Consider the following 13,352-nt stretch of genomic DNA (forward strand, 5'->3'; position numbering starts at 1 on the left):
AACATCCACGCAGCTGTACTGTAGATGCTCGGCAGTAACCTTAATGTTATCCGGAGACTAAATAAACTTAAATATGTCTGCATGGCGTGTTGCCAACCATGGTAATGTCTATCCTAAGAGCCATTCCTCACCAAAAATATCAGCAAGTTGCAAAGAGATTGAGTGAGAACCAGAGTAGAGCAACATAAAAAAAGCACAGTCACAGGCCATAACTGTTAGAGCAAGTTGTCTACTTATTGCAGTGGTGGGGAACTCCAGGCCTTAAGGGCCGGTGTCCTGCAGGTTTTAGGTATCACCCTGGGTCAAATGATTAGTTCATTACCAGGCCTCTGGAGAACTTCAAGACATGTTGAGGAGGTAATTTAGCCATTTAAATCGGCTGTGTTGGATCAAGAAGACATCTAAAACCTGCAGGACACTGGCCTTTGAGGCCTGGAGGTCCCCCACCCCTGACTTACTGGGAGGTTGGTGAGTCAACCCTGAAGTATTCTTGGGCAATATACTGACCCTTAAGTTGCCCCCTGATCAATCCATGTGAAATTGATTGTGTACATGTTCAGTTAAAAGTGCTTCAGCATAGAAAATAAAGCACTTGTATGAATGGGTGAGTAAGGATTGTGGTAACAAAGTGCTTTGAGTAGAAAAGTACCAGTCCATTAGCCATCAAGACTATTTTTCTTCAGGTGTCATTCATGTTTTCTTGCTTTCTATCTTTGAAAAGCAGATTATGGAGGACACGTTCTACCCAACACAAACAGTTCCCCGAGCGCCGATCTCATCCTGTTTTGCAAATGTCACTCAGGAGGCAGCCGACACTTAGCGCCTGCCTATCTGCCACACACCTTACAATCCAAACGATAAAAAACTGCATTCGCTCTGCCAAGAACGTTTTCCACTTAGTAAAGTGTCAATCACAGAGAGAGGCACGTTTTTGTATATTCTTAGGATCCCCTTTCTTCACCTCAGAGCACTGGGGAACCAATCATACTCAGTTCACTTACACTTTATGCACTCTGCCTTGCACCTGAGGATCTCCTGCGCACCACATTTCTATCAACAGTCCCTGTATTTCCTTCTGTCAGATTTGCACCTTCTTTGTTTCACTCTCCACATCATTTTCCACGGCATCTGAGGCTAATCTGATACATTCCCTCATCCCTCCTCTACTTTTCCTGCTCTCATAATCAGTGGAGTTTTTCTGTGCCTATTGAAACTGCACAAGAAGACTGTGAAATGAAAGCTGACACCAAATATGTAACTAATATGCAAATACTCTAACAGAAAGTGCATTTAATCTTTGGAAGACAGAATTTTGAATGTTTACAGTTCATTATTTTAGAATGATGCGGTTGTGTTTCACCCAGAATAAGCCTATAGTTTATAAATATGTTCATTAAAAATAGATAATTATTAAATACTGCAATCCAAATGTAACTCGACTGTTTTAGACGCTATTTAAAAAACCCCAAGTAACCCGAGCTGAGCAGTGCTACTGTGTGATTGTGGGTTCTGTTTGCAGGTCATTTGAAGGTTACCTGCAGCTTCCTGGCACTGGCTGCGGTTGACGTAGGCGAAGTGGTGGTGGCAGCTCTGAGACTCACACACGCAGCCCTCGGCGGTCAGGTTACAGCCAGAGAACATACAGGCTGGGTTGGATGGTCCCACATACTTCTCTCTGTGCTTTTCCCGGTGCTCGTGCCTCCGACCATCTGAAATCCGGCCGTGAACACGCATAAACCGCATTCATCAATGAGTCACAGACAATGGCACCACTCAAGGGTGAGTGGGGAACCGCAACACAAAGCCTTAGCATGTGTGTCATCACTATGACATCCAAGTAGCATTAGCCACCTCAGAGCCACATCTGTTATGGATTAACTCGTCTCAATAGATAGCGTTATCCCCTCTGAAGGGTTTCTGTGCTCATGCGTGTGCAACACACATCTGCCTTTTAACATGGAAGGGGATGAAGAGAGAGGGCTTACCTGACCTACTGGCCTTCATGCAGGTTTCTTGGTCTGGGTAGGTAAAAGAGCCCAAGCAGGAGTGACGGGCATCACAGACACACTGACCTCCTGCTCTGTCGCAGCCTGTCATCAGTGGGCAGCGCTCATCCTCAAGACCTGCATCTGGATAGTTAGGCAGTACTGTGGGAAATAACAGTGACAGTAAAAATATATAAGTAAGACAAAGGGAAAAAACTTGAATTAGCTGTTTTCACACAACTCTGAAAAATGTCATTACAGCAGATGTCTGCCTCGGCTGCTTTCTTACTCCTGGAAATACCTTGCATGGTTTAGGAAGCTGCTTAACCAGAGTGTACAAGTGTGACTACCCACTATGCATGAATCTACTAGACCATTACCTCGGCTATTTTCACATTGGCTCAAATCAACACAACGGCCCCTCACACAAAATTAATACAGGTCTCATATCCGATCTTAAATTTGTATTCTCACAAGATGAAGTCTGTAGTTCATGTGGTAATCGGCTTATGACTCCATTTAGTCCCATATAAAATGGATAAATAAACACTGGACAGATTTATAGGTGAAACTTTATCAGGCCAAAATGTGCCAGAAACCAAGCCACATTTCCCAGAACTGCTTAAGGGTTAGCCAGCTTGCAGCATCTGTTGCGACACATTATGTGGGCACCACAGATACTGAAATGACCAGTGTGTTTGCTGGGCTGCCATCCCTCCTCCCTCCTCATTGTGCCACGCTGCTTCAGCTACTGAGCCCATTTGTTTGCTTTTGTTCCACAGCATGGGGCCCTCCCAGGGTTTCCATCTCTGCTGGCTGCTGCAACGCCTTTCTGAACTAAAGCCACCATACCCACGCATTGTTACTTCTACTAGGGAGCTTTACCCCCCACTCCTGACATGGCACCTCGAGACTCGGCCTCAATTTGGATCAAACATTATAAAAGCGACTTATAACTGAGAGTGAGTGCCAATCTACACATTACACATAGCGTTCCTTTCAGAAAAACCCACATCTACATCTCAAAATACCTTCCCCTCATAGTAGTTTAAAAGCAGTAGGAATTGGTTGCTCAGAAAACAGGAAGAGATAAACTCCAACACAGAGCGGCCCCTTCCCAAGATTTCGCTGAAAGACCTCAAATTAGCAGTGTGGATGTGTGACTGGAGCTTATCAAAATACTCTGGCTTTCTTCTCCAAACAGCTACATACCAGAACAATGCGCCAGAGGAAAAGGTGTTAAAGGTTTAACTATCCAACATAAACACAAACACTTCATAGTTTACCTGACTACTGCAGTGATCCTACCTGAAATCAAGCCTGTAAATGAGAGTTGTGGTAACGCTCAGTTGGGGGTAGGAGAAACAATAACAGGATGACTCAAAGTGACTAGAAAGAAACCAAACTCCGCGACTGTGCTTTTAAATGCCGCAGATGATAATAGCACTCATATGCTGATCCATATTAATGTGAAACAGATATTCCACAATGGGGAAAAGAAAAATCTCTTACTGTGATAAAACAATTTCCTGCTGAAGTGAATCAATGTGGCTGCAGAAGAAAGCGTCCTAGTAAATGCTTTCCCCGTGTTAGAGCGGGCTATGCCGATGACTGCTTGGCAATGGCCGATGCTCTCGAGCGTTAGGGTAAACCTCGGCCAGTGGAAGCAGTGAAGGTAATATCACCTTCAACCTGAGCCAGCCAGCACTGTTAATAGCTCTCTCAGATGCCCACTGAACTGGCAGAGCACAAATGGCCTTTTCAATACAGCAAACGTTCTCTGACTTCCTTTCACCCTAAAACGATCCTGAGTCGAAGAATTTTTTCCATCCTGAGGCTTTCCTGTACCTGCAAGTGTATTTTCATTTAAGATGGTAGTAGCTCCTGTCTGCATGCGATGGTAGATCTGAAATCTGGAAAAGGAGCTACTCAAAACAATTAATGAAAGGCTGCCTCAGTTTCCTTTAGCATAACACTAATGTGTTCTGGTCATCTGTTATCTGGCCTGGCGTGACTCTAACCAAAGCCTATGGCTTCATCCCAGGGGGATTCCTGACTTGGTCACTGAGACTGCTCGGCTTGGCGTCCAGAGCCAGGATAGAAAAGCTGACATCTAGAGGCCCTGTGGCTGATAGCGAGCTATAAAGGAAGTCTTTGAAACGTTAGATAATACCAGAGAAAGGGAGAAGTAGAAGACACGTGAAGCGGTGCAGTGGACATAGCGTCCTTGTAAGACCGGCATTCCGTTACATGGGATGTTAAGTGTCTCTGAAAGCTGAGGAAGCTCGGTGTGGAAGAACAGACACGGGAATAAAATGAGAACATTGATAGAATTCATTTAGGTAGGAACGGCTGATTTCACCTGGCTGACCACCGAAGCAGATATGATAAGGTGAATGGCCAAGAGGATTGTTGTTTTGTTTTGTCAGAAATGGAACCTGTATATCCACAAAGCATTCAACATTTTATGTGCTAATTGCCAGGTTCAATGCTTAAATACCGAAATCTGTCATGAGAATAATTTATTGTAATAACTAATATTGTTTTTGGCAAGCTTCACACTTTTCTGGGTTCATGCAATTACTTTTGGTTATTGTACCTTAAAAAACTGTTAAATTTGTTGGCAACAAAGAATGATATGAAACACATCCCCTGCTTTGAAAAAAATCTAATCAAATTTTTAATACCAGTAAATTCCACTTCTTTTTGGATCTCAGTGTCTCAGTAACAATACCACTTCTGGGAAGCAGTAGTACAGTGCCTGTGTCAGCTTTCGTTTAGGAACCGGACACCAAATATAACACATTAACAACTGATTGATAACCATGGTAACCATCTGTCACAGCATGCAACATGTCACCTGTGTTATAATGTTGCTGAGTCTCCACACCAACAGATTTCGACCACCCAGAAAATCCAGACTGTCAGTAGACATGCAGGGGATCAGAAAAGCGGAAACATTTTTCCCCCAACTCCTGATTGCAGGTCTAATCACTTTAAGAGTGCTGCAGGTTGAAGGAAATCTGGGATCAGCCTCCAGCAGCCTGCCTACTGTGGCCCCTGAAAACACACTGGGAGGTGTTGCTTTAGCCCAGCCAAGATCCTTTGGGATATTTAGGCTGTGTACATGTGTCTGTATTTGGGGTCAGCAGCATGCTCTGAGGTCCCTGGAGCTGAGGCATGACTCAAATGAAGGAGCCACTAGGTCTCCAGCTCATTCCAAAGCTTAAGAGGAAATGCCCTCCAGACACCAGTCTAACCTGTACATGAGGCCCAATGGTAAGGCGGGAGACCCGTCTAAAACTCTTGTGGAGCTCTGACTTGGACCACCCCACAGAGGGATGACGGAAGAGCAGGGTCAGGACATCCAGACCCCCACTGAGAGCTGCTTACTCTCTCCTACAATCCTTTCAGCCCTTTTCAATCATCCTAGACACAGTGCAGGTAAAAGGGGGTCCCATCCACTGGTTATTTGTTTCTCAGGATAAAGCCACTGCTAGCAACTCAGTTCTGACTGGGGAACTTGATACCCTATACATTTGTTTGAAGTTCAGACTGTTGCTCAAACTGTGCGGAAAACGAGCACATGCACTGTTACCCAGGTCCAGCTCTGCCTGGAAAGAATAGTACGGCGCTGCACTGTGAAATTCACAGAATTGCAAATGAAAATCTTCTGGGGACTTTTGCAATCACGCTGTCAATCTATTAAACCTCTGAGGAACACAATGAAGCCAGTGGCGTAAACAGAAGAGACAGGAAAATGGCAGCTTATTTATTGCATTCAAATGTACTCCAGGTTTTAAAGCGCAATCATCATTTGTTTTGTCAAGACATTAGTAAACCTCAATTTTGCCCTCACACACATGGACATAGTCACATTTCTTATTGTATATTAAATCACTTCTAAATGCATCTTTCATCAATCTAAAGCGAGCAGGACCTTCTTCTATTGTAGTGCCAAATCACTGTGGGTGTATTGTTATTGGTTCTTAGTTGAGAGTGAAATGAAGCTCTGGGGGGGAAGAAAAAGCAGCTGAACAGGACTACTCTACATGTAATCAACAGCGACTCTGACCTGGGGGGTTTCTCCAGGTGTTGGTGGGAGAATGTTGCCTTCAAGCTCTCTCTCTGAAAGCTTTATTTTTATTACATGACGTTTTTTGTTAGGGTTTGGTTAAATTTAGGCAACAACAACAAAAAAAAAAATCAGGTTCGGGAAAAGATCATAGTTAGTTTTAAACGCCTAAACAAAACATTTAGTGACGTTAACCACGAATGTCTGGCAACAGCCACCATGTGCGCTCCAGGCAGCCAGAAGTAAGTAAACAGTGACACTGTCACTGCAGTCGGGCCCTCAATGACGTTTTTTTTTTAAAGTGATGGCTTCAAGTGCCTAAAAAAAGGGAATGGTTGCGCACTCACTAATAGATTTTCTCTTTTCCTATTAAGTTACTTCTTGAATAAAATGCCATTTATTTAAACTTCACACGACAGAGTCCCACTTACCTTTACATACTCCAGTTTCGGGGATAGTGGCGGCTCCCGTTTTGTTTACAGAGGCGCAGGTCAGTCCCAGGGCGCAGTAGCCGTGCGCCCAGTCCTGGCCGCCGCAGGGCTCCCACTCCAGCCGGGTGCATTGATCACAGCATCCGCACGGATCCTTGGCCACTGTCCGACCACCTTCGCAGACAAGCGGGGGTTTAAAGGGACAAGTGCGGAGGTTACACGCCGTGCATTCGTGAGCCGAGAGCGCACGCACGAGAAAGAGGACATTCAGTAACACCACGGAGGATTTGTAGAACATGTTTTAAGAGAAACCCCCCCGTTTATAAGTTTTCCAGAGAAACTATCCGCTTCTGTCAGGCGATCAGCCACATGAACTCGTATCTCCAAAGTTGTCAAGCCCTCTTTAAAAGTTTTGTGACGAGCTTTCCCTCGGGCGTGCGATTTATTACCCAGCAGCTCTCTTCAAAAGCACACACACACACACACACACACCACGAGACAGAAGTGTGCGGATGCGTCTTAAGGGGCACCAGTATCCAGAGACAATGATTCAATCTAAGCAAGCAGTTGCGCGTCCCAAGCGTCTCATCTGGTTAAACACACGCAGAAATCCAAGAACCGAGGTAGTGGAGGTCCACTGAGGTTTCCTGCTGCTGTCAGCCACACAGAAAAAAGGGCAGTCTGAGTCCTAAATTGACATACAAGCATATAGAAATTAGCGGTGTACCCCTCCCCCTGACTGACACAGGCAGCGACCAGTCACAAGGAACGAAAGGAGGGAGGATTTGAACTGATTTACGCTTGCTCGACAACCCGACTCTGTGTGTTGCGCAATGACACAAGTTTGAATGTCTTGAGTGCGAGTTTCTTTTTCTGCTTCACTGTGGTCGCATCTAAAGAATTCATGTACCATTTTCTACTTTTAAAAAAGCGGTTCTTAAAACACTTTAGCTGAGCAACAGTCGTCTGTGGGTTTAGTTGAAAGTGAGATCAGCATGAAGGAGTCAGTCTCCCTGCTGTAGTTAATTCTGTAATGCGCTATGAGTCTAGTCATTAATAACTAATAATCAGTATCTAAATGTTTATGAATTTCTAATTATTATAAAGCGCAGCGTTATCGGTTCTGTTTAATGATACATCCAAAGTCTGTTAGAGCCTCATCGTCAAACAAACCAGGCGTTCTCATATGAAAGCAGCGTTATAATAAATGGTCCTGTCATATAAAATAACGGTAGTGGCTTTTTTGTATTTGGATCTTACATCATAATATAAGAATTAAGATATTAAGTTATATGAGTAAAAAAGCGAGTGAGCATTTTCATAATATGAGGCAGTCTTATTAAATTTATACTTGAAACATAGCTGGGGGCGATGGCCGGCTCTTATCTCATAATAAGCTGTCTTCATCTTTTCATTTTCATTCCCATGCTTTGCTGTGTGTGTTTGTGTGAGGCTTACCTGTGTCTGCAGGTGTCTGATTGTGTATGCAGATGGCTTTGGGAAGGTAAAAAAGTAATTTGATGTCTGCTGGAGCAGTGTTTATGCGCTCATGGCCAGATGGATGTGTGTTTGTGTGTGGGCAGTGAGCACAGCTGGAAGGATGATTGTGAGAGAAAACCAAATCTGTTGTCCTCCTATTATCTGCTGCAGGCAGATAATAGGAGGACAACCTTTTTTTTCCAAAAGGTGAAACACACTGGGGTCATCAGATCATGTAACGACTTGTGAATATTACTGCCTCAGCGGCAAGTGGATGTTGTTGCTCTCATTGGAAATATTTACCTCTAAAAACATCAATCAGGTGTGTTCCGGTATGATTTCCCTCCATAACGTCAACACACAACAGCGCCTCCTTCATTTGCAACATCTGCCTGGAGCCACCCACTCCAACACAAACACAACATCCAGGAAACCAGCCCTGCGGCACGCATAATCAGCTCTTGCAACACAACTCAGCTCTTGTCCTCTGCCTCTCCCTCCACCCTCCCTCACCCACACTTAGAGCTCTCTTCAAATGAGACCCACTGACCGCTGGCCGGACACCCATGCTGTCTGATGACACATCAGACCATCACACTGAGCTTCAGTTTCCATGCACTTACACAGATTTTGGCCCAGTTGCACTGACCTATTTGCCTGGGTGACAGCCTTTAAGATCTCACAGGACCCTCATTCTCTTATAATGGACAAGTAAGGGGTTTTCATATGGTCACAGCTTTGCCTCCAGGTTCTTTTACTTCCTGTATTACATTTCCACATACTCTTAGCAATCAAAGAAGGGTAAAAATCAACAGTACAATGACTGCACCAAACTAGAATACTCCCCATTTAAACTCACTATGAGCATGTGCCCTGGTTTAAATGCGTTGAATTGAAAATGTTCCCATGATTAAGTCTGGACTCGAGCACCATGTTCAGATTATCCATCTCTTTGGCTATTGTATCCCCTTAGCCACAATTTGGTGTAAATGCAGATTCTGTTGAGCAGCGTGTTCTCTAAAACCAGAGCAAACCAGTAGTTCCAGGACTCTCAGTGTTGGTAGTTTTGTATGTGAGTCTCCGCATGGAGCAAATGGGAGGAAAAGGTGGGGCAGTGAAGGGCGGCTGCAGGGGCTGAATAACTGTAGCGTGTGTGTACTAATAATGCTCTGAGTCACGGATCTCCAAGAAAACACAACAGAGGTTCAAAAAGCTTCCCTCGCTCATTCGAAGACAAGGCTGCGATGCATCTTTTATGGAGACTTAATCATCCTTGGGGAGGGCTTAACAGATTTAGATGACTACCAGCCTCCAGTGCCCCTGTCTTTTCTTGCTTGCTCAGACGGCTGAATTACATACTGCTACTGTGGAGGCGTCAGGCTGGTGGTGAGGAGGTGTTTCAGGAGATGGGTGTGAATGATGCTTTGGAAGTGAACTGGTGGCAGCAGTAAAAGGCTGGTGGTGACACCGGGCTAAACGTAGCGCATGACATGGAGTGTTGAATGCACGTCGAGTGGACAGCATGCGGCACACCTGATTGCAAGTCCCCAGGAAGTGCTGGGAGATTTTTACCCAAGTGTCACTGTTCATTGCTGAGTATCACTCTCATTTGACTTATCTCTGAGCTCAGAGTGATAGAATGGACCATGCATCCTTTGGGTGGGGGTGGAGTGGGGCATGTGGAGCATAATAGTAATGTCTACTCACCGCTTAAACAGTTTTGAAGCAATTCATTGCGCCATATTTCTGCGACTAATAACAGAAAAATGGAGCATTTAGTCTGGAGGCTAAGCAGCATATATTCCAATGAATGGCCTGTTTTCAACTCAGGACAGATGAGGTCATCTGCTTCTTTAGACAAGCAGGAAGAAAAACCTTGCAATACATGAAAAAGAGGCGTTAACAAACAAAAACCTTTTAGAAAATGAACCGAAACAAGGTTAACATATCCAAAACAAGGGGAAAAAGAAAGAAACAACATATTGAGGTAATATTCAGCAATTATGATTGCATCTCTCTTCCATTACTGCCATCCAGAAGGACTCACAAGTGCTTTTGTTTCTTGTTTTGGACTCCTAATTTGCTTGGATCAGACAGGCAGAGTTTGGAAACAGCCAGTCCCACAAAAAAAGAGAAGCTCTTTTTCTTGTGGTAGATCAAGTTCAGGAAAACACTGAACAGTTTAACATCATTTAACATATTCTCTCATCCATAGTATCTATGTGCTCTATTTTCCTCTCTCGCTTTCTCTTACTCTTTCACCTCTCTGCTCCCTCTGTCCGTTTTTCCTCCCTGTGAGGTCTGGTCCAGTTGCTGTTTTCCTTGTGGGGACTAAAATAATGTGTTTTGACACTGTCGGGTCTCCTGCAGTCCTCTTGTCTCTGTCTTGCAAAAAAACCCCTAGAGTCATCACACCACCAGCAGAGTGGCAACATAGTGATACACAAAACTGCAAGTCCCCTCTTCCTCCTCCTCTTTCTTCTTCTTCTGGCTCTAAAGAGTCCTGCTTGAACTTTTTAAAGGTTCAGTGGGTTCAAATAGCCTCGAGGATATTTGAGGCTTCAGGTACGCCACTTTGGCTTTGTAGTCTGTGAAACGGCTGTTTTCTGTTAAGAGGAAATAAATTTTAGCCGATGCTTGATCATCTAATGACTGGTACATCATAAATACTGACATGTAAATCACTGTTGTGTAAACTGACAAAAACTTCTTCTCACTTATTTTTACATATTTTCATGAGAAGATAAAAATGAAAGACATGAAACCTTTACCTGACTTAAATCATTGGAATAAATCAACCTTTTCCGGCCCTTCTACTGGGATGGGTCTACGGATAGTAGACTTCCTCTGACCTTTTCTCTCCCGGCAAAGCAAACGCTACATCTTATGCTTTATAATAGACAGCTTACTATTACCAATACTAATTCTTTTTTTCTCAGACAATATACATTAATAACTTGTGATCCTCTTTTCCATATAGTTAAAGTTTTTATAAAGCCTTGCTACAACCAGTACTTTTATTCATGACAGTGACGGCATTCCCACCAGCCTTATCATGCTTATATTCTAAACAAGCGTGTTTAATGGTAAAGCTAAACATTGGTCTGTTAGCACACTGATCCTTAACTCAAAGCATCTCTAAGCTAAAGTTTAGTTTCACAGAAATGCACATATCAGCTGTGGACTAAATAACAAAGAATAATTGCTAACAGATTATCTCTAAACCCAACAACATACACACAGTCCGAAAAGCCCCTTTCTGTTACCAGCTAGATCAACAATTTCTGCAAGAGCTGCAATGACACATAAGGTTTTTGGGTTCGATTGGCATCAGGAGTCATTATGACTCAGCCCCAGACCCTTCGTACATTCATGGCTCAAATCCTTTGGCTCCAGACTGTGCCCAGCTCTGGGCCTCTCACTTTCCCTTCAACCCTTTTACCGGGAGATCCTGTGACCTTGCAGAGCAGACGGCCACTTGCTTGACAATTACAAGTGGCATACTTGCTCACCCCTGTTGTGCTCCAGTGGAACGTTAAGTGGACCTCTCAGAAGTTTTAATCTTCAAATCTATGTGATGATGGTGAATTCCTCAGTGGATAGAAGCCTGAAAGAACCCTTGTGTCCAGAACCCATGACACCTGCCCAGTGTAATCTTCCCTTTTACACATGAGATCATTGAGACAATTGAACTAGCATGCCTCGAGAGGTCTATGGTTACAGCAAATGAGTAGAAGGCAAAGCACAGCAAAGCAAAGTCATATACTACTTTGATGGTGCATGATTGTATTCTTGTACACGTGCATGTAAAAATGCTTCTTTCAGACCATTTAAGTTGTCTTGCTGTGTTTTGTTGCATTATTGCACCTCCACCTGCAGAAGCACAGCAAAAAATGTATACAGACACCAATATATTATTAGATGATCAAGTTGTTGCAAGAAAAATGTTGGCAAAAAGTTTCTTATTCAAATATTCAGCAGATGTGAAGCAAAAAAAAAAAGGAGAGGGCATTTTGAAATCGACAGATATTGGCATCTTTGTGTTTCATCCATACAGTTTACTGGTACAGCTGGCTAACCAACTGTGCTAACCACCTGTTCTAGTGTTAGCTGATAACTGAGCACTTCATCCTGTCGTTGAAAGATGGTTGGAACTCTAAACCCGAACATCAGTGATCAGCAGTACCTTATCCACCTGACAAACCTTAACAATTCATAGGTTACTGCCTGTAAAACCTATTAATACATCTTAAACCCTACACTAGGCGACCGATTTCACCCAGCGGCACCTAGCTTGACAAATGTGACCTCGACACAGAGCACAGTTTGGGTGAGGACATTTTTGAGGACATTGTGTGCAATAATGATTACAATCTTTCAAATAATCTAGGAGGAGTCGCAATTCTTGTGAAATGTGTACAGATAGAAAACAAAATGTGTTCAGAAAACAAAGGGTGATGTCCTGGTAGCTACATCTATCTTTATATACATGCAGAATCAATGGTTTCTGGTCACATGATGCTAGACGTTTCTCACATGGCATCAGTCACTCATTTCTTAATAGTGCCCACCATATTGAAAATGATACATCCATTGTTTATGAGGGGAAAATAGGCATTCCCTGATTGGTTGGCAACACACATTATTTTGCTAGTGACCGGTGGTTGTCAGGAGTTTGCTGACTGGGCTCTAACTGTGTGCAACTGATGCTCCAGCAACCGATTTCTCAACAACTACAACCAACCTCCAGCAACCACTTGCCGGGAGTGCAGGGAGCACACATTTTGACCTCAGTTGTTGCCTGTTGGTTGCTGACCAATTTCTAGGCCTGTGTGACTGGGGTCTTACTCACTTGAACCCACACTATCACCACGATTATCCCACATTCAAAACACTTGGCCATATAATGTCATACTCGTGTTAGTGGTCACATTTTAATGGCTGTGTGTCCTGAAAGCCTCAATATTCTTTCTCCCCCCCATATTTAACTTGGGTACTACCAAAACCCTAAAAATCTGATGTATCATATCTGCCAAGCACTCTAAGTTAAATAGATAATTGCTAAATTATCAATTACATAACTGCTAAATCTTTTAGGGGGTTTCAGGGAGCAACCTTGTTAGAATATTATATTGTAATTTGCAAGTTTTCAGTACAAATCAGCGACTACATATTGTTTCTATACATATAATGGGCAATTTTAACTCTGTGAATGGGAATGGGAATATATTAACATTGTTTTTAGATTCCTAAAACTTCAAACCTCATGTAGCGTTTTACCTAGCTGGTGATAATAACTACAAATATGAAACACAAAATAAATAAATGAAAGGAAATGAGTATTCTACAGCAATTAAATCTTAACACACTATCCACAATAAA

The 13,352-nt window shown here is 43.3% G+C and overlaps 1 protein-coding gene across 1 annotated transcript in view; it reads right to left on the bottom strand.

The window, feature by feature from the left end:
- LOC146496557 (cysteine-rich motor neuron 1 protein) overlaps nucleotides 1-7,236 on the bottom strand; it is a 36,041-nt gene extending 28,805 nt beyond the window's left edge. Inside the window, exons 1-3 of the mRNA XM_085143678.1 lie at nucleotides 6,492-7,236; nucleotides 1,986-2,147; nucleotides 1,536-1,709 (exon numbers count right to left, since the gene is read on the bottom strand). Coding sequence (XP_084999804.1) covers nucleotides 1,536-1,709; nucleotides 1,986-2,147; nucleotides 6,492-6,789 — 634 coding nt within the window. The 5' untranslated portion in view covers nucleotides 6,790-7,236. The remainder of the gene's footprint in view (nucleotides 1-1,535; nucleotides 1,710-1,985; nucleotides 2,148-6,491) is intronic.
- Nucleotides 7,237-13,352: the final 6,116 nt, after the last annotated feature.

This window comes from Neolamprologus multifasciatus, chromosome 19, assembly GCF_963576455.1.
Source record: "Neolamprologus multifasciatus chromosome 19, fNeoMul1.2, whole genome shotgun sequence".
NCBI classification, from domain to species: Eukaryota; Metazoa; Chordata; class Actinopteri; order Cichliformes; family Cichlidae; genus Neolamprologus; species Neolamprologus multifasciatus.